Source organism: Pseudophryne corroboree, chromosome 4 (genome assembly GCF_028390025.1).
Source record: "Pseudophryne corroboree isolate aPseCor3 chromosome 4, aPseCor3.hap2, whole genome shotgun sequence".
NCBI classification, from domain to species: domain Eukaryota; kingdom Metazoa; phylum Chordata; class Amphibia; order Anura; family Myobatrachidae; genus Pseudophryne; species Pseudophryne corroboree.
This window is the reverse complement of record NC_086447.1, coordinates 312,842,421-312,868,881: the sequence shown is the minus strand read 5'-3', so window position 1 is coordinate 312,868,881 and position 26,461 is coordinate 312,842,421. Positions and strand designations below refer to the sequence as shown.

Sequence of the window (26,461 nt, the reverse complement as noted above, 5' to 3'; positions counted from 1 at the left end):
ACAGGACCCACTAGCCCTTTTGGGGAGACAGAGGGAGAGTCTGCCAGCACACACCACAAAGCGCTATATATACAAGGGATATCCTTATATTAAGTGCTCCCTTATAGCTGCTTTAATATATATATATATAGCCATTAATGTGCCCCCCCTCTCTGTTTTACCCTGTTTCTGTAGTGCAGTGCAGGGGAGAGACCTGGGAGCCGTTCTGACCAGCGGAGCTGTGACAGAAAATGGCGCCGTGTGCTGAGGAGATAGGCCCCGCCCCTTTTTCGGCGGGTTCTTCTCCCGCTATTTTTCCAGTCAGGCAGGGGTTAAATATCTCCATATAGCCCCTATGGGCTATATGTGAGGTATTTTTAGCCTTGTATAAGGTTTATATTTGCCTCTCAGAGCGCCCCCCCCCAGCGCTCTGCACCCTCAGTGACTGCCCAGTGAAGTGTGCTGAGAGGAAAATGGCGCACAGCTGCAGTGCTGTGCGCTACCTTATGAAGACTGAGGAGTCTTCAGCCGCCGGTTTCCGGACCTCTTCACGCTTCAGCATCTGCAAGGGGGTCGGCGGCGCGGCTCCGGGACCGGACTCCACGGCTGGGCCTGTGTTCGATCCCTCTGGAGCTAATGGTGTCCAGTAGCCAAGCAGCAAATCCACTCTGCATGCAGGTGAGTTTACTACTTTCCCCCTAAGTCCCACGTTGCAGTGATCCTGTTGCCAGCAGGACTCACTGTAAAGAAAAAAACCTAAACTAAACTTTCTCTAAGCAGCTCTTTAGGAGAGCCACCTAGATTGCACCCTTCTCGTTCGGGCACAAAATCTAACTGGAGTCTGGAGGAGGGTCATGGGGGGAGGAGCCAGTGCACACCACCTGACGTAGTAAAGCTTTACTTTTTTGTGCCCTGTCTCCTGCGGAGCCGCTATTCCCCATGGTCCTTTCAGGAACCCCAGCATCCACTTAGGACGATAGAGAAAGCTTGAATAATAGTTTTTTTGGAGTTTTTTTGTGACAGGGACAGCCGAACCATGTCCTGATCCTGAACCAACTCTTGTATGGTGTCGCATACTACCTCCCCGTCCAGAGGAGAATCGGTAAGATCTATTTGAGGGGAATAATCTGGAAAACTCGAGTATGTCCCCATTTGGACTCTATTCTTAAGTCACTGTGTCAAGTCCATTCCAGGGCTGACTGAAGAGTATTAGACGAGTTCCCACCAGTGTGGGCTTCTCTGTGAAGTTGAAAAGGCTGCAGACCTCTTACCTTTTCACCTCCCTCTACCTACATAGAAGGGGAACAACAACGGTATGCAACCGGCCAAAAGGACTGCATCCCACAAAAAATGCGTCACCAACCATTGTGATGGAACATAGCACAAGAAGGTAGACTTACCAGTGGTATCTGCCGAGATCAACTTAACCAAGCCATCCCCAAACCAGATTATCCCTTCATAGGGAAGATACTCCAGGATTTCTCAGAGTCAGTGCATACCTCTTGTAGTCGCACGGCAGCAAGCTGCAATGTTCTAGATAAGACCCAAGGAATATCCCATTTCTCCCCAGGGTAATTATATCGGATAACAAGGTAACCGACCATTTCTGAATACAAGCACTACCCCATACATATGTAATGCAAATATCAAAGCATATAATTAAAATATCACTTAGCTTCCTGTATACGATCCTTTGTGACAGGGCCCCGTGCAGACCAGGGGTTGACTTTCTTTTTACTCTATCCACGGCGGGAAAAGAATAAACACTCGGACTCCTCGTGAGGATTCGAGACCATCTTGTCACGGCTGACCTAGAGCTTCATTGACAGAGCAACCAGCACATAAGGAGGAATAACTTTACTTCAGCATTCATAATAAATTGTAATACAGATATACACAATTAAATACACATCTCTCTCTCTCTATATATATATATATATATATATATATATATATATATATATATATATATATATATATATTTATTATATATATATATATATATATATATATATATATATATATATATATATATACACATACATACATACATACATTACATACATACATACATATACACACATATACATACACACTGCTCAAAAATATAAAGGGGACAATGGGCCTCATTCCGAGTTGATCGGTCGCAAGGCGAATTTAGCAGAGTTACACACGCTAAGCCGCCGCCTACTGGGAGTGTATCTTAGCATCTTAAAATTGCGACCGATGTATTCGCAATATTGCGATCACAAACTACTTAGCAGTTTTAGAGTAGCTCCACACTTACTCTGCCTGTGCGATCAGTTCAGTGCTTGTCGTTCCTGGTTTGACGTCACAAACACACCCAGCGTTCGCCCAACCACTCCCCCGTTTCTCCGGCCACTCCTGCGTTTTTTCCGGAAACGGTAGCGTTTTCATCCACACGCCCATAAAACGCCGTGTTTCCGCCCAGTAACACCCATTTCCTGTCAATCACATTACGATCGCCGGAGCGATGAAAAAGCCGTGAGTAAAAATACTATCTTCATTGTTAAATTACTTGGCGCAGTCGCAGTGCGAATATTGCGCATGCGTACTAAGCGGATTTTCATTGCGATGCGATGAAAAATACCGAGCGAACGACTCGGAATGAGGGCCTATGTAACTCCAAGTCAATCACACTTCTGTGAAATCAAACTGTCCACTTAGGAAGCAATACTGATTGACAATCAATTTTACATGCTTTTGTGCAAATGGAATAGACAACAGGTGGGAATTATAGGCAATTAGCAAGACACCACCAATAAAGGAGTTGTTCTGCAGGTGGTGACCACAGACCACTTCTCAGCTCCTATGCTTTCTGGCTGATGTTTTGGTCACTTTTGAAAGCTGGCGGTGCTTTCACTCTAGTGGTAGCATGAGACGGAGTCTACAACCCACACAAGTGGCTCAGGTAGTGCAGCTCATCCAGGATGGCACATCAATGCGAGCTGTGGCAAGAAGGTTTGCTGTGTCTGTCAGCGTAGGTGTCCAGAGCATGGAGGCGCTACCAGGAGACAGGCCAGTACATCAGGAGACGTGGAGGCCGTAGGAGGGCAACAACCCAGCAGCAGGACCGCTACCTCCACCTTTGTGCAAGGAGGAACAGGAGGAGCACTGCCAGAGCCCTGCAAAATGACCTCCAGCAAGCCACAAATGTACATGTGTCTACTCAAACGATCAGAAACAGACTCCATGAGGGTGGTATGAGGGCCCGCCATCCACAGTTGGGGGTTGTGCTTACAGCCCAACACCGTGCAGGACGTTTGGCATTTGCCAGAGAACACCAAGATTGGCAAATTCGCCACTGGCGCCCTGTGCTCTTCACAGATGAAAGCAGGTTCTCACTGAGCACATGTGACAGACGTGACAGAGTCTGGAGACGCCAAGGAGAACGTTCTGCTGCCTGCAACATCCTCCAGCATGACCAGTTTGGCAGTGGGTCAGTAATGGTGTGGGGTGGCATTTCTTTTGGGGGCCGCACAACCCTCCATGTGCTCGCCAGAGGCAGCCTGACTGCCATTAGGTACCGAGATGAGATCCTCAAACCCCTTGTGAGACCATATGCTGGTGCGGTTGGCCCTGGGTTCCTCCTAATGCAAGACAATGCTAGACCTCATGTGGCTGGAGTGTGTCAGCAGTTCCTGCAAGACGAAGGCATTGATGCTATGGACTGGCCCGCCCGTTCCCCAGACCTGAATCCAATTGAGCACATCTGGGACATCATGTCTCGCTCCATCCACCAACGCCACGTTGCACCACAGACTGTCCAGGAGTTGGCGGATGCTTTAGTCCAGGTCTGGGAGGAGATCCCTCAGGAGACCATCCGCCACCTCATCAGGAGCATGCCCAGGCGTTGTAGGGAGGTCATACAGGCACGTGGAGGCCACACACACTACTGAGCCTCATTTTGACTTGTTTTAAGGACATTACATCAAAGTTGGATCAGCCTGTAGTGTGTTTTTCCACTTTAATTTTGAGTGTGACTCCAAATCCAGACCTCCATGGGTTAATAAATTTGATTTCCATTGATAATTTTTGTTTGATTTTGTTGTCAGCACATTCAACTATGTAGAGAACAAAGTATTTAATAAGAATATTTCATTCATTCAGATCTAGGATGTGTTATTTTAGTGTTCCCTTTATTTTTTTGAGCAGTGTATATATAATATCTGTCAGGAACAGCAGGGTCCCTAGTGACATTAATGTGTTCTGAATGTGTATGGACATTTACTGAATGCCAAAGTTGTGGATCTAAACAGGAAACACTATGGCCGACAAAAAACATAATATTTGTGTCGACAACAGGGAGCAGTAACTGGGCAAAATAACATTTTTGTGACCCCGAGGGGTCTGAGGGAAAAATATACCTAATTTCACTAGGACGTCCCCACAAATACTACCACGTCTGTGCTCGAGCTACAGCTCAACGCAAACGTACCATACATATATACACATACAGGTATAGGTTTTTTTATATTATTTTACACCCAGTCATAATAGTTGGTGTCGACAGGGTCACCCACATATGTCTGTGTTCTCCAAACAGTGTTTACTTTGGAAAAGCTTACAACTACTGACATGCTGACACTTAATCTCATGAATCAAGTACCATCTGGAGTCGGCAATGCCAACAGAGGGATTCCCATATCTGTTTGTGGTAGAGCACTCACACATGTCGACACACGTGTACTAAACACCCACCAACATTGCTAAAATGGGCAGATTTCTGACAGGGAAAACACAGAAACTCTAATCAACTCATTGTACACACATATATATCTATATCAACCAAATACTCTCCTTCTGCGCTATTCTAAGGCTAATTAGATACAATAAGATACAGTGCTCCTTGGGAGGGGCTGCCTATTTCACCAAGTCCCTTGTTAGGAGGGACTGGATACAGAAAATATAAAAAGAAAGGAAATTGGCGCCCAAAGGTTATTTTAACCTATAATTACAGGGAACCCAGTGGGTTTCACAATTAACATTGATTTTAAAACATAAACATGAACTGTTCTTTCATAAAAATGTATTAAAATGTACAGAAGCAAAGAAGAATGTCCATCATATTACACAGACAGAATTATGTAATTTCTCTTTGAATACTCCATCTTTGAAGTTGATAGAGGAATATCGGCAACTTAGTGCAATATCTTTAATCTTCCTCATATGCTATTCAGAGATAACATCAAATATAACAACCCAACGCGTTTCGTCTAGTAACTAGACTTCATCAAGGGTATGTCTCATATATTCGACTGATCAGAATTCAGCTATTTCCTAGGTTTCTAACTTTCAAAAGGAAGGTGAAAACAGCAAGATCCTGCCAAAAATGGACCTCATGTGTCAAACACAAACGTGAAATACAGATACGGGTAAGCTGTCCATACAGATTCACACAGGAAAAAACTTTCCAAACAGACAGCCAGTGGTACTCCAGTGTCCTTGCAATATATATCCATCTATCTTCATGGTTGAACCTATTTTGCACTAAATAACTGTGCCCCCCCTCATTTTACACTGTTAGGTGTTTAACAGTGTTTTGGCAGGCCCAGCATCTGAGGAAAAAATGGCGCTGCATAGAGTTGTGAGGGCTAAGCCACGCTCCCTTCTCGGCACGCTTCAGTCCCGCTATCTTTTTACATTTTTATACTGGCGGGGGTCCGTATACAGTGCCTATGCACTGTATACATCTTTGTCAGGCTTATTTTATGAGGTATATTGCTGCCCAGGGCGCCCCCCCTGTGCCCTGCACCTTTGTAGTGCCGCTTGTGTGTGGGAGCAATGGCGCGCTGCGCGTTACCTCCGAGACTCTGAAGTCTTCTGCCGTCACTGAAGTCTTCTGTTCTTCCTATACTCATCCGGCTTCTTTCTTCTGGCTCTGTGAGGGGGGTGATGGCGCGGCTCTGGAAACGAGCAGCTAGGCGAACCAAGTGATCAGACCCTCTGGAGCTCATGGTGTCCAGTAGCCTAAGAAGCAGAGCCCTTGAACTCAGACGTAGGTCTGCTTCTCTCCCCTCACTCCCACGATGCAGGGAGCCTGTAGCCAGCAGTTCTCCCTGAAAATAATAAACCTAACAAAGTCTTTTCAGAGAAACTCAGGAGAGCTCCCCTAGTGTGTGTCCAGTCTCTCTGGGCACAGAGTCTAACTGAAATCTGGAGGAGGGGCATAGAGGAAGGAGCCATTTCACACCCATTCAAAGTCTTATACTGTGCCCATGTCTCCTGCGGATCCAGTCTATACCCCATGGTCCTTTTGGAGTTCCCAGCATCCTCTAGGAAGTATGAGAAAGAACCTCTGTGGAGGGTGTTTCTTGAAAGCAAACGCATAACCGTGAGATACCGCTTCTTGCACCCATGCATATGTGGTGGACTGATGCCAGATTTGTGCAAAATTAAGAAGTCAGCCTCCCACCCTGGTATCCCACAGGTGGAAGCCCGCACCATCAGGCTGATGGCTTATCTTCTGATTTGGAAGCAGGCCCTCTGGTAGCCCAATGCTTTTTAGACTTACCAGACTTGTCAGATTGGAACCATTTGCCATACCCCTTTCCTTTTGCTTTTCCCTAGGTCCAAAAGGGCCAAAAAGCTGGAAACCTAGGTTTGGATGTGTGTTGAAGGAAACTTCATTTTCTTGGAGTCTGCCTGTGACTCCAAAATACTGTTTAATTAATTACCAAAAAGAAAATCTGCAGTAAAAGGCAAAGACTCTAGAACCTTCTTGGACTCTGACTCAGCCTTCCATGTACGTAGCCAGACAGCTCTGTGAGCTGCTACTGCAGAGGCTGATGCATGAGAGGCAATAGAACCCATATCCAAGGCTGCTTCTTCCATAAAAATAGCCACCTGTTTAATATGTGCAATATGGGATTTTTGCTCTCTAGATGCCAATGAGAGATCATCCTCCAATGCATCAGCCCAGGCTGCCACTGCTTTTGCCATCCAGGCTGAAGCCATGGCTAGTCTTACATTTGCCTTTGACATGGAGAAAATGTTTTTTTGTTTTTTTTTTAAACATCTATTTGCCTATCCATAGCATAATTTAATGATGTTGAAGGCAGAGGCAATGTAGATTTTCGCACCAATCGAATGACATGCGTATCTACTTTAGGAGCCATCTCCCTTTTTAAACAGTCCCCAGCTGGAAGCCATTTCTTTGGAATTCTAAAGTTCTTACTGGATGTTATCCAAGCCTCTTGATTAATCTCAGCTGTTCTGACCCCGGAAATTCAGTTCTGACTGTTTTGGGACATTTATACACAGGTGCCTTGGATTTTAACAAAGGCTCTGCTGCCTCCTCTAAGGATAGAATTACTTTCATAGCACTAATTAGCTCAGGTATATCCACTGAGCTGAGACCTTCATCCTCATCTCTGTATGCAAGGGGAGGGGGGAGGGGGGAGTATTTTACTCCTTACTGCTGACATCAAACCCAGGGATCGCAGTCTCACACTAATCCCTGGAGTTTATGATCCCTGGGGTCTAGCACTGATGCACCAGAGGTCGAGGTGGCAGCCTCGTCAGCGACTGTTCGGTAGTCTCCTTCCCGAAAACAGTGCGGCTGTGTCTTGCGTCTCCCCCGCTATGCGGAACGGACGCCTTACCTTCTCCCCATGCTCTGGCCACAGCCTGGTAACATCAGCTGGACTTGCTAGTACATCCTACACAGACGCCTGCCGAAACAGCACTGTAGACGTGGGTAAGCATTGTCGCGACCCGGAGGAGAGCTGTTGGAGCGACTAAGGTGTGTGTAAGATGCTTTTTAGAAAACTCGCTCAAAAACTTTAAGACTATAAAAATAAATTATACAAGCTTCCTGCCACACCAACACAAAAACAACTGAATTGCCTGAGTGAGGATGTGGGGATATAGGAGACTGGCCCGTTGCATACTGGGAGGCCGAAAACTTTTGATCATTGGTGCCAATCCGCTGACGCTACCTCATATCCCAATGTATATCTTGTTGATAATCTGTGGACCCTGCAGGAGAAAGTTACATTTATCTTTCCCTTACATTACTATAAAATATCAGTCTGTGGTCCCACACATTACACCAAAAAGTGCTCCTCTAGGTTTTATTAAACACTGACCCAGCGTTACCACAAGAGTCCATGTGATTGTAATCCTCAAGGGGATTATTTATTTTTTGAATTCCCCTGCGGATTTCTTTTCAATGGCAGATGAATGAAGTACAGCTTAGGTAGAGGAGCTGAACACTCCGATGCTGAAACTGACCCGAGACTTCTTCCATAAAAAGTCATCTTAAATGTGTTGGTGCAGGTATGAACCTAACGCCATCACATTCACAGTGTAGCAGATCTACAGCCTCAATGCAGTGTGAGATGCCTGGTGTGAGTGGCCTAACATTAGGCGTTTTTCATTTCGTCTTCATCACAACACAATGCAACTAGGACATATGTGGGGACTGTGCTGATTAATTTGATATAGGACACACATTGTGATTGACTGAGTCTGTATACAAATGAAAACAGAACCTGTATTGGAAAAAAGCTGCGGCTGCTACATTGTGGCACTTCATGTACAGATTCAGGGGCCCATTTATCATACAATATTTGTGGCTATGTCCTCAAAAACACCCATTTCCCGAGGCTAGACGCAAATATTATGTATCGCAGCAATGTAAGAAGGATGGATTTGCAGAAGGTATCTCCAATACCTGCTGTGATCCCTCCACTGACAACCACAGTTACATCCCCCCTAGGTTGCTATGAGGTATGCAATACTGCCTGATGTATCAATATCAGGAATGCGAAGAATTGCGCATGAACAGCGACCCTGGCAGCACACTTGGCGCATCGCAGGGATAGGCGATAGTAGTGCTCAGGGTTGCATTCCATATGCAAACTATGGCTAATGGACCCCACAGAGATTCATTTGCACACAAAATACGAATGTCATATCAAATTAATCAGCACAGTCCCCCCTTGTGAGTCTAATTAATCGCACTGCATTTCGACTAAAACGTTTTCATTTTATTTTATTTTTATTTTTTTTTAAATCAAAAAATGATGCCCAATGCTAGGAGATTCTCACCCAACTCTGGCATGCCAAGAGGGGCCGTTTAGCGTGACTGCAGCAAAGATGTATGAGGACATATCTGTATGTGGCACACACTCTTGATTGACTAACACTCTGCCCAAAAGATAAAGAAATGTTCTTTCTAGCTCTTATATTTATTTCACACCCTTCCAGAGGCAGCCCATCACACATTCGTAGCTGCTCTGATAAGGGAAACTTCCATACTTGTAGCATCTTCAGTCTCAGCAGTATCCGTCTCCCACTGTATGTATCTGTATATTGTGGATGGCAAGACTGGATTTGCTGAACCTCGTCTCTCACAGTGTGACTAGATACACTGTCCCCATGGGCCAACAGTGGGTAAATTCAGTCAGCTTTATTACATACTTGTATGGTCATGAGCACCACCTGCTTGTAGCTCCGGAGGGACTGCAGCTGTGGCTCACTACAGTTTCTCTGTGTCAGGCTCATTGTGCCCCCCTATAGCTAAACACACAATTCCCCATGGAATTAATTTTAAGTTATTCCCAGTATAAGCACAGAAGCAAGCAAGCATTTATATCATGCCAATGCAGATCATGGTTTCCCCACCTCTCCTAGGCAAATTCTTTGTCAAATCAAGATGTGATCAGTAGGAGATGTGATCACTCTACACCACGATAACTGGACTGCAGCACACCAAATCAACATTAAAATCTCAATATGTGTACAGGTGAACACCCCACCCCCAAAAAACTAACAAAAAAACAAACAAAGCAAGCTACTTACGACCAATACTATAGTCTCTTCTCCTCTGGCCTTTCCCAGAATTAATGTTTTCAGAAGACCACACGTGAGGATGATACTTCAACTCCGTATAACTCTGGACAGAAGTTAGATAGCCTGGGCCAAATGTAATAGCCCGTCACTTGTAGGGGCAGGCAAGATTCTGGCGAGTCATTAGATTTAATGCAGCAATTAGTTTAAAGCAGGTTAGTTTTGCCTTTAAACTAATTGCCGATTTAAATCTAGTGATTACCTTGCTGGGATCACGCAATAGATACTACATTTGGCCCCTGCTCTGGGTCTCTACAAACAGCCATCAGTGTTCCCTTTCTGCCTACACTTTGCCTCTAGCCTACCTATCCTGGTTCCAGGAGCTCATAAACCATTTACAGCGGAGATAAATGGATGGAGCACGATACGAGCATTGTGGACAAGCCTGGCTACTACTCCCTGGGTAGGTCTGGGGACTCAAACTGACCCTTACTGGCTGAACATTGCATTCTCCAACGTATCGAGAATCTGATCTCTCTGTCCCTCAGCTCCTACCATCTCCTTTCCCCCTCCTCCATTAGAGTTCTCTATTCGTGCTGCAATATAAACATGTATTTTAAAAAAAAAAAATGATTAAATGAGTGGAATGATAATCCTGTGCAGATTAAACTGAAAGCAGACAGTGCCTAAATGTATAAGTCTTAACTTGACTATCGTAACAGGGTTCTGTCCCCAAAACTGATGATTCAAAGTGTCAAATCCTAGGATACAGCTGAACCATACTCAAACCCTTTACAAACGTTGATATAGCCCACGAGCCATACACAGGGCATGACTAAGTCACATTCAGCTGTACATGTGTCATTGTGAACATAAGCATATTTGCGGTGTTTGCAAGGAAGAAAAGTGTCTTCTTTGAGTGAGTGTGTTGTGGCCATGTAGCCAGAGTTGTGTCCTATTCCAAGGTGTTCCTACGTCAGGCAGACCTCTTGTACCCATTACACGGAAAGTGTAGGTCCGCAAATGGAAACCAATGGGGCAGCAGGATGTGTACACAGAAAGACCTGCACACAGTAAATTGTCAGCATTCACAACTGTGTACAACTCAAAATCAGGCCCAAGGTATGTATACATTTCAGCACTGGGCCGAGCACTATGAGTAAATCTTACATTTTTATAGTGCTTCAGAAACTGTGGTGCTGGGTGAAAGTTTCCATCAAACTTGTCCACCAAGTTGGAAAGATGGCAGATCTCATCCATCATGGCATCGGAAACCTGCCAATACAACCAAGTGATCAATATCTTGCACTGGGGATTCTCAAATTTAATTTATAAAAGACAAGAAAAAAAAAAATAGATGAAAATAAATTAGATAGACGTGTCCTCATACCTCTAGCCTCATTACGCCATGCAGCACAGTAATGCCCATAGAGAGTGAGCCGCCAGGTTCAGTGCAACTCTGCTACCGTCAGGTGTCTTATTGCTGAAATTGTACCTTAGTCGCAACATAATGCAACTATGATGCACCAAGAGACTGTGCCGATTACTTTGATATGCGACACTTGTATATTTCTGTGTGCAACTGAGTATGTATACGGAGCACAACAGAACTTGCTGTGGCTATGACACTGTAGCACTTCGTATACAGATCAGAGTCTCAGTCGCACACAGATATACAAATGTCGCATATCAAAATAATCTGCAGTGTCTCCTGGTGCGTACTAGTTGCATTATGTTGTGACTAAGATACAATTTGGACAAAAAAAAAAAAAAAAAGTGCAGCGCTAGCAGAGTTTCACGGGACCTGGCGCAACAAGAGGGGCTGTTTGATGCGACAGTGGCAAAGATGTATGAGGACACATCTGTACTAAAAGGATGTGGTACAAAAAGTCATCATTCAGAATGTGAACATGTGAAATGTAGAGCAGCAGCATTGTGGGGATTACCTTCTGTCCATGTACAGGGTATGGAGTACAAATGGGCATAAACCCCTTTACAATATGAATAAGATAATAGTTCTGCTGGAGAGGCCAGTCACACAGTAAGGAACCACTCATGAGAACCTTGTAGCTGTTGCGCAGCCCTCACCTGCGTGTTTACCACCTCGGAGATGTACATTATTCGCTTCCTGACATCCTCAGCAAGTATCGCCATCTGGCTCTGCACAAACTCCAGCCTGTCTTGCTGGTATTCTCTGTGCTCTATTGCAGACACCCTGAAACCGCCATACACCATACGGTCAATATAAATGTGCAAGCACACTTAAAAATATTTCATCTATACAACATCCAGATATTATTTTTAAAGACCTTAAATTGAGATTATATTATAAACTGTAAAAAAAAGTATATTGCCAGTCTGAAAGGAGATCTATTATGTTTTCATATTTTACATTCTTTCATTAATAAAATATTCTGTAAACCTATACATTTGCTCCCTCATACCCATTTGTGGTTTTCAAAAGTATTTTATATGAATTAGTAAGACATACGCTATTGGTCAAAAGTTTTACATCACTCCCATTTTTCCAGTTTTTATTGAACTTTAAGAAATTCAAACATAATCCATAACATGAAATGGAACAAAAGGTAAGCGGTAAACTGCTAGAGGTAAACAAATAAACGTTTAGATTTCAGTTTTTGGCTGACCTAATGTAAATTTTTTTTAAAAACAAAGCCTTTTCAGTGTACATGTAATGGGTTAAGAATGTACAACTGTTCTGCAGCAATGGAAAAGATGCTTGCATGGACCATGAAGCACTGCCAGTGGGCTAGGGAAGACTGGAAGGAGGTCTTAAGACCCAAATAATAAAAATCTGAAATGCAGGGCTTTTGTGCACCGTCGAGGAAAGTTCCACAGTGTGTGGGGTTTATTTACTAGTGATGAGCGGATTCGGTTTTACTCGGTTCTCAAAACGGCATCTTATTGGCTCACGGATGTCACGTGTTTTGGATAGCCAATAAGATGCCGTTTTTAGAACAGAGTAAAACAGAATCCGCTCATCACTATTATTTACTAGCTTCCTGGTGTTTAAGGCCAACACTTAGAAGGACAATACTTTTAATAGCAAAACACCCCATGTTTTGCTAGTAAAAGAACTGCCCTTTTAAATTTTGGGCTTGAAAATGCCAGACAAAAAAAACCCCTAAACTCCTGTGACACCAACGGTCAACATGGCACTCTAAACAAAAAGGGCTGCCACAGCATTTTGCAGCACCATGCAATGCCATCTGATCTGAACCCTTTACCAAGGGCATATCCTTCAGCAACATAATGATCCAAAAACATACCTCAAGACTATGCCACAACTACATTCGAGGAAAAGAACAAGACGGTACAGATGTAGCCACCTTTATCTTGACTGGCTGAGGCGTTTGTCCCGTTCGAGCATACGCAGCGTAGGGAGGCGCGCCTAGTCACAGAGAGGCGTACCTAATCGCACGGAGGCAGACAGAGCGTTTGGCGTTACCTTTACGCGTAATACCTGCGATCATCCACCAGATGTCGCCTTTTACAATCACCACTGCGCATGCGTGTGGTCTCCCGTAAAATACAATACTGAAATATATAATAAGGACTACTTTACTAAGCGTCTCATTACGCTGCATACAGTAAATACTCATTACGCTGCATTATTTAATACAGTAAATACTCATTATGCTGCATTATTTAATACAGTATATACGGTACAGACGCAAATAGTACAGCATACAGTATATGATCCATCTACAGTACTTTATGAATATGTGAGCGTCCAAGTCCCGCAGACAAAACATAAAACCAGTAGTTTACACTGTCGCAAATGGACGTGTTAGAAGTTCACTATTGCCTCTTGAGATTAGGAATTTTGTACAGTATGTTAGCGTCCTAATCCCATAGCCATTACAGCATAATCAAAACCAATGGATTTATTCATCTGTCTGCGGCGAAGTGGTGAAGTGTTCTGCTTCCTATACTCAGAGTCCCGAGTTAGATTTCTAAAGTACGAATGCATGTTAGTTTTTTCCAGACACTTTATTATTTTTTTATTCACATAAACCAGGGCAAAGCTGCAGGAGCGGTTCTGTTAAGGTTCTATGCACCGTACAGTACACATACAATTCTGTAGCAGGGCAGACTCAATTGAAATGGCTACCACCTATGACTCCTTGCTCCACGGAGGCCCTAGGCTACGGAGCAAGTAACAGTCCAGATTGTGCAGGCTATGGGGCAATGCTGAAGGAGCGTCACAATCCCCTAGCTAAAATACACAGGGGCGATAGGACTAAGCGAGGTATATGCACATAACGATACACTGCAAAGTTCCCCATGGTTTTAATTATGCCTTTTCTTTGAACACAGTATTTTCGACTGCCTCGCCCTACACCCATCCCACTTTCCCCTTCCCCCCCTGGGAGCCTGCAATGGACATGCAGTAGACAGGGAGGGAGTTCCGATCAGGTTACAAGACGTGCAACAGTATACTACTGTATGTAGGAAAATCCCCCGCCCACTCTGATTTATGTGAAACCTGTGTGCACCCTTCCATTGAATGTATAACAAAGAAAAAAAATAATAATAAAGTTAATGTTACAGGAACACATTAAAAAAAGGTTGGCACTTCCTTCCCATTGGTGTTGGTTTATGCCTTAGGGGACTCGGACGCAAATACTTGTATTTGAAAAGCACGTATTTTCCACTGCCTCTCCCTACCCCCATCGCCCTTCCCCCCTGGGAGCCTGCACAGGTCATGCAGTGGACAGGGAGGGAGTTAAGGTCAGGTACAATACACAAATGCCGACAATCTACAGTACTGTGTTGCTCAGTTAGTTGCGTCGGAATACACTAGTTTATACTCATTACCGCTGTGTATTTGTATATAGCGGAATGAATCGCTGCTGCAGATTTACTTTGATTTATGTGAAACCTGTGTGCACCCTTTCATTGAATGTATAACAAAGAAAAACAATAATAAAGTGAATGTCACGGGAACATATAAAAAAAAAAAAGGTTGGCACTTTGGGACTCAAAGCTGGGACTCTCAGTGTGGGATGCAAGAGCCTTCATCGCTAGGTTGGTATGGAAGAGGAGACAATTAGCTACCAGAGGGTACCAACTCCAAGTTTCTGTGACCCCCACAAGGCTCATGGCAAGCGTCGGAACCCATGGTGGGTCTGAATTAACGGGCCCATTATAGTCTATGGGAAAATGAGTCCACTTTGCGTACTGATATCTCTGGTTCTGGGTGTCCCAGAGACTCGGGACTGGTACCATTTAAAAGAGGAGACTCTTGGCTTTCAGGGCAGACCAACGACTAGTTTATGTGACACTGGACAGGGAAACAGTAAGCAACCGTATATCGGGTCCCCTCCAGTTGTCCGCCTAGCTTGCACAGGATGCAGGGTTTCTGGCTAGCTAGGAAATACTGTACAAAAATGCTAAGCATGGTAATTTGACATCCAGGAACCTAGGGAGGAGCTTTTATCTCTCTATATTATACATAGAAAGATTAAACTTGCCACTGTACGTTACAAGCTGTTCGTGCTAATTAGTACACTAGTAGAACATACTGTACAGAGATACTAAGTACAGTGATTTGGCATCCACGAACTTAGGGAGGAGCTTTAATCTCTCTCCATTGTAATCTTTCTAAGCATAATGGAGAGAGATAAAAGCTCCTCCCTAAATTCCTGGATGTTAAATTGCCATCCAGAGTATCGCTGTACTCTATGTTCTACTAGTGTACTAATTAGCACGAACAGCTTGTAACATACAGTGGCAAGATTAATATTTCTATGTATAATGGAGAGAGATAAAAGCTCCCCAGTAAGTTCCTGGATGCCACATCACTATACTTAGTATCTCTGTACAGTATTTTCTATTAGGGTACTAATTAGCTGTTTGTGCTAATTAGTACCCTAATAGAAAATACTATACAGAGATACTAAGGACAGTTATTTGGCAACCAGGAACCTAGGGAGGAGCTTTTATCTCTCTATATTATACATAGAAAGATCAAACTTGCCACTGTACGTTACAAGCTGTTCGTGCTAATTAGTACACTAGTAGAACATACTGTACAGAGATACTAAGTACAGTGATTTGGCATCCACGAACTTAGGGAGGAGCTTTAATCTCTCCATTGTAATCTATCTAAGTATAATGGAGAGAGATAAAAGCTCCTCCCTAAGGTTCCTGGATGCCAAATCACTGTATGTAGTATCTCTGTACAGTATGTTCTACTAGTGTACTAATTAGCACAAACAGCTTGTAACGTACAGTGGCAAGATTAATCTTTTTAAGTATAATGGAGAGAGATAAAAGCTCCTCCCTAGGTTCCTGGTTGCCAAATCACCGTCCTTAGTATCTCTGTATAGTATTTTCTATTAGGGTACTAATTAGCACGAGCAGCTAATTAGTACCCTAATAGAAAAAACTGTACAGAGATACTAAGTACAGTGATTTGGCATCCACGAACTTAGGGAGGAGCTTTATTCTCTCTCCATTGTAATCTTTCTAAGCATAATGGAGAGAGATAAAAGCTCCTCCCTAAGGTTCCTGGATGCCAAATCACTGTATGTAGTATCTCTGTACAGTATGTTCTACTAGTGTACTAATTAGCACGAACAGCTTGTAACGTACAGTGGCAAGATTAATCTTTCTAAGTATAATGGAGAGAGATAAAAGCTCCTCCCTAGGTTCCTGGTTGCCAAATCACCGTCCTTAGTATCTCTGTATAGTATTTTCTATTAGGGTACTAATTAGCACGAACAGCTAATTAGTACCCTAATAGAAAATACTGTACAGATATACTAAGTATAGTGATGTGGCATCCAGGAACTTACTGAGGAGCTTTTATCTCTCTCCATTATACATAGAAAGATTAATCTTGCCACTGTACGTTACAAGCTGATCGTGCTATTTAGTACACTAGTAGAACATAGAGTACAGCGATACTCTGAACAGCAATTTGGCATCCAGGAATTTAGGGAGGAGCTTTTATCTCTCTCCATTATACTTAGAAAGATTAATCTTGCCACTGTACGTTACAAGCTGTTCGTGCTAATTAGTACACTAGTAGAACATACTGTACAGAGATACTACATACAGTGATTTGGCATCCAGGAACCTTAGGGAGGAGCTTTTATCTCTCTCCATTATGCTTAGAAAGATTAATCTTGCCACTGTACGTTACAAGCTGTTCGTGCTAATTAGTACACTAGTAGAACATACTGTACAGAGATACTACATACAGTGATTTGGCATCCAGGAACCTTAGGGAGGAGCTTTTATCTCTCTCCATTATGCTTAGAAAGATTACAATGAAGAGAGAATAAAGCTCCTCCCTAAGTTCGTGGATGCCAAATCACTGTACTTAGTATCTCTGTACAGTATGTTCTACTAGTGTACTAATTAGCACGAACAGCTTGTAACGTACAGTGGCAAGTTTAATCTTTCTATGTATAATATAGAGAGATAAAAGCTCCTCCCTAGGTTCCTGGTTGCCAAATCACCGTCCTTAGTATCTCTGTATAGTATTTTCTATTAGGGTACTAATTAGCACGAACAGCTAATTAGTACCCTAATAGAAAATACTGTACAGAGATACTAAGTATAGTGATGTGGCATCCAGGAACTTACTGAGGAGCTTTTATCTCTCTCCATTATACTTAGAAAGATTACAATGGAGAGAGATAAAAGCTCCTCCCTAAGTTCGTGGATGCCAAATCACTCTTCTTAGTATCTCTGTACAGTATGTTCTACTAGTGTACTAATTAGCACAAACAGCTTGTAACGTACAGTGGCAAGTGTAATTTTTCTAAGTATAATGGAGTGAGATAAAAACTCCTCCCTATGTTCCTGGATGTCAAATTACCATGCTTAGCATTTCTGTACAGTATTTCCTATCTAGCCAGAAACCCTGTATCCTGTGCAAGCTAGGCGGACAACTGGAGGGGACCCGAAACACGGTTGCTTCCCGTTTCCTTTTCCAGTGTCACATAAACTAGTGGTTGGTCTGCCCCGAAAGCCAAGAGTCTCCTCTTTTGTATGGTACCAGTCCTGAGTCTCTGGGACACCTAGAACCAGAGATATCAGTACGCAAAGTGGACCCATTTTCCCATAGACTATAATGGGACCGTTAATTCAGACCCACCATAGGTTCCGACGCTTGCCATGAGCCTTGTGGGGGTCACAGAAACTTGGGGTTGGTACCCTCCGGTAGCTAATTGTCTCCCCTTCCATACTAACCTAGTGATGAAGGCTCCCACCTCTCATGCTGAGAGTCACAAAGTGCCAACCTTTTTTTTTCTATGTTCCCGTGACATTCACTTTATTATTTTTTTTCTTTGTTGTACATTCAATGAAAGGGTGCACACAGGTTTCACATAAATCAAAGTAAATCTGCAGCAGCGATTCATTCCGCTATATACAAATACACAGCGGTAATGAGTATAAACTAGTGTATTCCAACGCAACTAACTGAGCAACACAGTACTGTAGATCGTCAGCATTTGTGTATTGTATCTGATCTGAACTCCCTCCCTGTCCACTGCATGACCTGTGCAGGCTCCCGGGGGGGAAGGGCGATGGGGGTAGGGAGAGGCGGTGGAAAACACTGTGCTTTTGAAATACAAGTATTAACGTCAGAGTCCCCTAAGGCATAAACCAACACCAATGGGAAGGAAGTGCCAACCTTTTTTAATGTGTTCCTGTAACATTCACTTTATTATTATTATTTTTCTTTGTTATACATTCAATGGAAGGGTGCACACAGGTTTCACATAAATCAGAGTGGGCGGTGGATTTTCCTACATACAGTAGTATACTGTTGCACATGTCTTGTAACCTGATCGGAACTCCCTCCCTGTCTACTGCATGTACTTTGCAGGCTCCCAGGGGGGGAAGGGGAAAGTGGGATGGGGGTAGGGTGAGGCAGTGGAAAATACCGTGTTCAAAGAAAAGGCATAATCAAAACCATGGGGAACTTTGCGGTGTATCGTTATGCGCAAAGACCTCACTTATCCCTATCACCCCTGTGTATTTTAGCTAGGGGATTCTGACGCTCCTTCAGCATTGCCCCGTGACCTACCAAATCTGTGCTGTTACTTGCTCCATAGCCGAGGGCCTCCATTGGGCGAGGAGACACAGGCGGTAGCCATTTCAATTGAGTCTGCCCTGCTATAGAATTGTATGTATACCATATGGTGCATAGAACCTAAACAGTACAACTGCTCCTGCAGCTTTGCCCTAGTTTACGTGAATAACTCCCTCCCTGTCTACTGCATGACCTGTGCAGGATCCCAGGGGGGAAGGGCGATGGGCAAGCGGGAGGCGGTGGAAAATACTGTGCTTTTGAAATGCAAGTACTGTATGAGTCGGAGTCCCCAGTAGCCTCCTGCTAGCCTATTGCCCTTCTCCCCTGGGAGCCTGCACAGATCATGCAGTAGACAGGGAGGGAATTCTGGTCATGTGCAATACACAAACGCCGAATATCTACTGTATAGTACTGTTTTGCTCACAGTAGCGTCAGAATACACTCATTTCTACTCATTCCCGCTGTTTAGTTGCATTTAGCGTAAAGAATCGCTCCTGCAGATGTACTCTGATTTATATGTAACTTGTGTGCACCTTTCCATTGACTGTCTTACAATGTAGAATAATTAATACAGTGTATTATTACAATAAAAAAATAAAAAAAGGCACATCACATCTCGAACCCTGGACCCCCAGCGTGGGAGGTGGGAGCCTTCACCCCTAGCCCACGACGCCTCATGAGAGACTCCCAATTTCATGTGTGAAAGTACTGCAAACAGCGCCCGGCCCCCACCCCATTGGTGTTGGTTTATGCCTTAGAGGACTCGGACGCTCGCATTTGTAAAGCACGGTATTTTCCACCGCCTCCTGCTAGCCTATTGCCCTTCCCCCCTGGGAGCCTGCACAGATCATGCAGTAGACAGGGAGGGAATTCAGGTCATGTGCAATACACAAACGCCGAATATCTACTGTATAGTACTGTTTTGCTCACTTAGTAGCGTCAGAATACACTAATTTCTACTCATTGCCGTTGTGCAGTTGCATTTAGCGTAAAGAATCGCTCCTGCAGATGTACTTTGATTTATGTGAAACCTGTGTGCATCCTTCCATTGGATGTATTAGAGAGAATTTTTTTTTTTTTTAAATGAATGTCACGGGAACACATAAAAAAAATGGTTGGCATTTCCTTCCCATTGGTGTTGGTTTACAGTATGCCGTAGTGGACTCGGACGCTCATGCAATTGCATTTCAAAGGCACAGTACAGTATTTCCCATCGTCTCCCCCTACCCCCATCGCCCTTCCCCCCTGGGAGCCTGCACAGGGAGGGAATTCAGGTCATGTGCAATACACAAACGCTGAAGATCTACAGTACTGTTTTGCTCAGTTAGTAGCGTCAGAATACCCTCATTTCATTCCCGCTGTTTAGTTGCATTTAGCGTAAAGAATCGCTCCTGCAGATGTACTCTGATTTATATGTAACTTGTGTGCACCTTTCCATTGACTGTCTTACAATGTAGATAAAATAATACAGTGTATTATTATAATAAAAAAAAAAAAAAAAGAAGGCACATCACGTCTCGAACCCAGGACCCCCAGCGTGGGAGGTGGGAGCCTTCACCCCTAGCCCACGACGCCTCATGAGAGACTCCCAATTTCATGTGTGAAAGTACTGCAAACAGCGCCCGGCCCCCACCCCATTGGTGTTGGTTTATGCCTTAGAGGACACGGACGCTCGCATTTGTAAAGCACGGTATTTTCCACCGCCTCCTGCTAGCTACTGTAGCCCTCCATTCCCAGACGCTCATGTATTTTAAAAGCACGGTGTTTATACATTGTCCTGTACATTCTTCCTTTTACACAATTACTGTAGTTGCGTCTCCATACACATACAGTACTCCATACTTTTTCCACCGCCTCCCGTTACGCCTACAGTATTGCCAGAGCTGTAGATCAATCCGCCGCTATACTGTACGATCGAAAGTACTGGATTAGTGGAGCATTAGCCACACAGTGGTGGAGATGTGTAATGCATGATGAGTATCTAGATCGCCTCAACGCGCCTACCTGTGATTAAACTCAGCTATCGCCTTAGCGTGACTAAACGCCCGTCTCAGCGGAGAAACAGTCAAGATAAAGGTGGCTACATCTGTAGGTGTCCATTTAAGTCTCCAGACTTAACCCCATAAAGGTATGGGGATGCACTGGACAGAAGGGTGGAAGCAAAGCAACCTACAAATACAACACATTTATGGGACTTCTGCAACAGTGTTGGAAAGCGCCATTTCCATTGTAGAAAGAATTCTGCAATTTTTTTTATTTTCAACTATTTGTCCTATGTTTTAACATCGGAGGCATATCAGAGTACAAGAGACATGAGACTAATGCTGGGTACACAATGGAGCGACTTGACGGCGGAACCGCTGTTGCGCCGAATGAGTGACTGATTCAGCTAAGCATATACACTTACCAATCTGCCGCTTGATATGTCGGTCCTCACATCACAGCCGGGCAGGCATCCAATTTGCCCACCCAGCTGTGACATCAGTCCCTGCAGCCAGTGTACAGGCAGACGGCAGACCACCCGTATACACAGCCAGATGCACCAATAGATCTGCAGCGATATATCTGCAGTTTCAGATGTGCTGCAGGACTGATGCATTATGTCTGAACAGTGCCCAGTGTGCACTCAATTTTAGGGGAATATCAATAATAACTGGAAAAAGCAGAGTGTTCTAAAATCAAATACTAAGGCTGGGCACACACTTGCTGATGGCATATTAGATGTGACATTGCGCAAGATCCCCTCCCGCAAACGATATTGTTCATACACAATGAACGATATCGTTTGCTTCTCATCAGAGATGGCACGCACCCACATCCAGATGCATGCCGTTTTGTACAATATCTTTAGATTTCACTGTGAAAACTAAAGATATTGTACATCGTTAATGACCCGCGGGAGCGTGCATCGTTAACGATATAGTGAACACACACTGGACGAGGTGACCAATATATCGCCCGATCCAGCACATCGTCAAGTGTGTACCCAGCCTACGGCATTCCAAAGAAGGGCCTTAAGTATGCGATTCGTCTTATACTTCTCTACCCATTTTCCTAGCAGGTGCGTGCATAGGTTCTTACTTTGGGCCTAGTATTCCAAACAACAAAATGTAATAATTTGCAAATGTCATAAAGAAATCTAAAATAAATCTTTGCCTACCTTTTATCAGCAGCCTCCACGTTTATAAAATCCATTATAGCTTTCACAGTATCTGTAATTTGCTTAGCTCTGATAGTGTGTTGTTCAAACTTTGTTTTCACTGCTGACTGCGAGATACATTCCTGTGGGGCCCAAGTCACAACACATAACTGTGATCCCATCCAAAGCCAGTCAGGAATAACAAGAGGCAGATGGCACTAACCAGTGCCTGAGGAAAGGACTCGCTGCCGCGCATATATAACTCAAAGAAAACATGATATGGTGAAACTGAAACATGAAGGCAGATAATGCAGCAGCAAGTCTGTGTCCTCTACCTGCATAACACAGTCATGTGTTTTCATTGTGTGAGCAGCAGAAGAATACCTGAAAAGGAATGCTAACCTTGATCTTTTTCATTTGTCTACTGGAAATACTAGAGAATATCTTGTTATACAAGTTTTTCCCTGGTTTCTACAATAGTGCAGTGCTCCCATTAACTATGCTTTCTTCACTTTCCCAGAATCAGCCGCCTTTGCGTTTCACAGCGCAAACTTGGGGGTATGAGCTAATAAGAATCAGCGTGGCAGCGCTGGGGATGGTATCCATGGCTAGTTTTACCACAAGGCACACCTAAGGCAGTTGTCCAGGGCACCAATAGATAGGAGGCACCTAAAACAAGTCAAGAACCCAGTGTTTTTAATGCCCCCTTCTAAACTGGGTCTTAACATGTAGAAAAAGCAGCCAGCGAAGTGCTACAATGGGAGTGTTTAAGGTCACAGCCATACACTCTCAAGTTTCATGAACTGAGCATGCAGCCTAGCAGTCCCCTCCCAAGGTAAGAATCAGCAGGGTTAAGGAATGCTCCTTTTGATTGGAAAGAGTGGGGACACCGAGGGCACATCCAGAACTTTCAACAGTCCTGATGGTATATTGTCATTTGGAGTATGGCCAGGTGATCCCCGGAGTCTGCACATAGGGGGTCATTCCGACCCGATCGCTCCAGTTTATCGCAGCGATTGGGTCGGAACTGCGCATGCGGTCCCTAGCGATCGCCTCTGCCTGATTGACAGGCAGAGGCGGTTGCTGGACAGGAGGGGGCTGTACGGCGGCGTTAAGCCGCCGTTTAGGGGACACGGTCCTGCCAACGTAGGGGGCGGGCCGCGGCGGATGAGTGATGTCACACGCAGCCTCTGCGACCCGGGGCAGCGAAGAGGGTTTCCCGGCCAGCCGCAGGAGCTGCGTTGGCCGGGAGTAACTCCTGAGATGCAAAAGCATCGCCGCTGTGCGATGCTTTTGCATTTCTGCGGGGGGAACACTGATATGCGGGGCGGACTAGCCCTGTGCTGGACGTCCCCCCGTATGTCTGAGTGCCTGATCGTAGCTGTGCTAAATTTAGCACAGCTACGATCAACTCGGAATGACCCCCATAGCCTGCACAGTGGGATATCACAATACTGTCTAGGATATAGTCTCCTGGGCTGTGCTAGAGGAAAATTAAGCAAAGAACACTTCTGAGGATTGGGTCACATAAAAAAAGAAGGAGTATGGTAGAACAGTGACAAGGAAGAGAACGGACACAGGCGGCGGCATTGCACACGTGAAGAGGAATTACGACAGTGCAATTTGTCTTCTGTGTGTTTACAACCACTAATAGTTATTGACAGCAGAAAATCGTAATGTAACTCAACTAGGTTTATGGACAAGAAACTGGTGAGTTTTAACTGTCTTTTAAGATTACTCCAGAATTTTAATATTCTGTATTATTTCTGTTACAGTATATAGCTTGATTTAAATTAAAATAATGGAGAAAATTGTGAATATGCAGTGTTAATAATTTGTTAGTTTGAAATGAAAGGTTATGAGAAAAGCAGGAAATAAAAAGTAAAAGCAAAGCATTACTGTCCCCCAAAGAAGTGAATCTAGAGGTCAGCAATGACGAACAAGAGGTTGAAAGGTTACCACACACTGCTAGAGCTAGATAATAAAGCAAGGGACTAAAAAACAGGAGAACGGTTAGTAACTGCACAGCAGGAGATGGCACAAGAGGGGAAACAACTTGAGTTAGTAAGGAAAATAGATCAGCAACGCTACATCCATGAATTCATCTGTAGTGATTATATACAGTATTTGCTTTCTTATACTTAATGGTAAGCAGATAACGGATTACTTTCTATGGGTTTCTACCTATCTGTCCTTTTACATCTCTTTATATGTTTAACCATCTAATCTATAATCAAGCATTTTACATAGAAACTCCCAGCATACTCTGATGACCAAAGCGATGATCCTAGCCCTGGTTCTAATACAAGATTACCAGGACAGTCGTCACAGACTATGCAGGAAGCTAACATTCTTGTTTTAGGGAAAAGCTACACTAAAAAGGTCTAAAAGTGGACAGAAGGCATGCAGTATCAAGTGTAAAAGACACTTCCAGGATGTGAAACAAAGGAGAACATTTACTTGATGTAAAGAAAAGCACTGTACCTCAAAAAGTTTTTCAAATTTCTGAAATTCGAAAAACCTGGTCTGAAATCCTTCCGCAAGCGCACCACCTAGACAGTAAACATAATATAGTCTGACACCAGCAGTAGTGATCATCAATTGTATATTTAGCTGTTTAATAGTCAGCACAGTTAACTGGAAGGGAAAGAACGGTTAATAAAAGCTGATAACGGATAAAAACCATGTACCACTTCAGAAAAGGGTCTCCTAGTGACAGAACTGTGAAACAAGATTTATATTTAACAACCTTTTCAGTGGCTTAGGGTCCAAACCAAACAAACACCTTATTGGATAGACAGGAAGTAGTTTGGTTCTAGAGATATTTAAATACCTAATAAACACAGCAGCAACTTACATTCAAACATTTATGATCAGCCAACAAGCTTTTGATAGTGACAGAGCTGTATGTTTAAATCAGAGAAATTGTATGCAACTTTTTGGAGTGAAGTATTTTTAGGAGGAACAATTACATAGAACAGCAAGTATTTAAGAAAGCTACTACAGATTGTAAAGAGGAAACTTCTTTTAGAAGTTCACCACTGCAGGTGATTTGGAGGTTGAAATACACTTACCAGCCTCAGGCATCCCCTGGGCCTTGTGCATCCTGGCACTCAAGACTTCTTTGGCAGAAACAAAAAATATGCGGTTTTGAGCCTCCGAACGATCTACCACTTTCAGCTCATCCACCAGGAAAGACTGACATCGCTCTGTGTGCTGCTTACGCACCTGCATATAGGCATACCAGAATAAAGATCTAGTTTCTAAGGGGGACATTTACTAAGCAGTGATAAGAGCAGAGAAGTGAGCCAGTGGAGAAGTGCCCATGGCAACCAATCAGCACTGACATAACATCTATAATTTGCATACTATAAAATTATACAGAGCTGCTGATTGGTTGATGGAGCAATTTATACACTGGCTCGCTACTCCACTCTTATCACTGCTTAGTAAATGTCCCCCTAAGTATCCTGTAAATACAATGTGCGCACTATACATTTAAGAAATAAAACCTCTCCATCAATTAAAAATATGATAAACTATGATATGTGGACACTGCAGGAGAAAAATTAGTTTTGGTAATTATTATTAAGTCTTATGTTAAAGTGGCATATAGTTTCCGCAGTACCATAGAAGGAAAAGACAAATAATGGTGAAACCGACATAAGGATGGTTCAGCAACTGTAAGTGGACATAGGTGTCAACTTAATGCATTATTAGGAGCTTGAGTGTAAATGAGTGAATAGATCTTTCCATTAGTGGCTTTTGACCAAAACAAATGTCTTAACATGTGAAATACTATGATTAATGCCCAGATATCAACTTACATCTTCCATGTACTCTGGCTCTGATGCAGATGCATCCCAACGATTATTTAAGATGAAAATATTTGGCTTAGAGAGTCTCTCATTGACCTTATGAAAGAACTGTTTTTCCTAAAAGAGGAAAAGGGAAAATATGTGGCATTATTTCATAAGATCCCCACCTTACTTCACCAAATGATCTTTTTGCTACAATAGATAGAAAACTTTTTTGTCAACTAAACAAAATATTTGCATAAGAGTAGGAACACAATTACTGTGTTACAGGTGAAGAAACTATTTTATATTGTATAACAACTTAATATTTGTTGTCTGCCATGTAAGCACCGGAATTAAAAACAGTGTAACCATTTATTAAAAAAATAAGATTTTAAACCTACCGGTAAATCTTTTTCTCCTAGTCCGTAGAGGATGCTGGGGACTCCGTAAGGACCATGGGGTATAGACGGGCTCCGCAGGAGACATGGGCACTCTAAAGAACTTTAGATGGGTGTGCACTGGCTCCTCCCTCTATGCCCCTCCTCCAGACCTCAGTTAAAGAACTGTGCCCAGAGGAGACGGACAGTACGAGGAAAGGATTTTTGTTAATCTAAGGGCAAGATTCATACCAGCACACACCATCCACACAGT

At 43.6% G+C, this 26,461-nt stretch overlaps 1 protein-coding gene across 7 annotated transcripts in view; it reads right to left on the bottom strand.

Moving 5' to 3' along the window:
• MFN1 (mitofusin 1) overlaps nucleotides 1-26,461 on the bottom strand; it is a 165,195-nt gene that overhangs the window by 77,175 nt on the left and 61,559 nt on the right. For all 7 annotated transcript variants that reach the window (XM_063916310.1, XM_063916307.1, XM_063916309.1 and 4 more), the window contains 6 exons: nucleotides 25,838-25,945; nucleotides 25,085-25,238; nucleotides 24,495-24,562; nucleotides 22,032-22,153; nucleotides 11,884-12,010; nucleotides 10,966-11,070 (listed from right to left, as the gene is read on the bottom strand). In XM_063916310.1, the coding sequence (XP_063772380.1) occupies nucleotides 10,966-11,070; nucleotides 11,884-12,010; nucleotides 22,032-22,153; nucleotides 24,495-24,562; nucleotides 25,085-25,238; nucleotides 25,838-25,945 (684 nt within the window). The remainder of the gene's footprint in view (nucleotides 1-10,965; nucleotides 11,071-11,883; nucleotides 12,011-22,031; nucleotides 22,154-24,494; nucleotides 24,563-25,084; nucleotides 25,239-25,837; nucleotides 25,946-26,461) is intronic.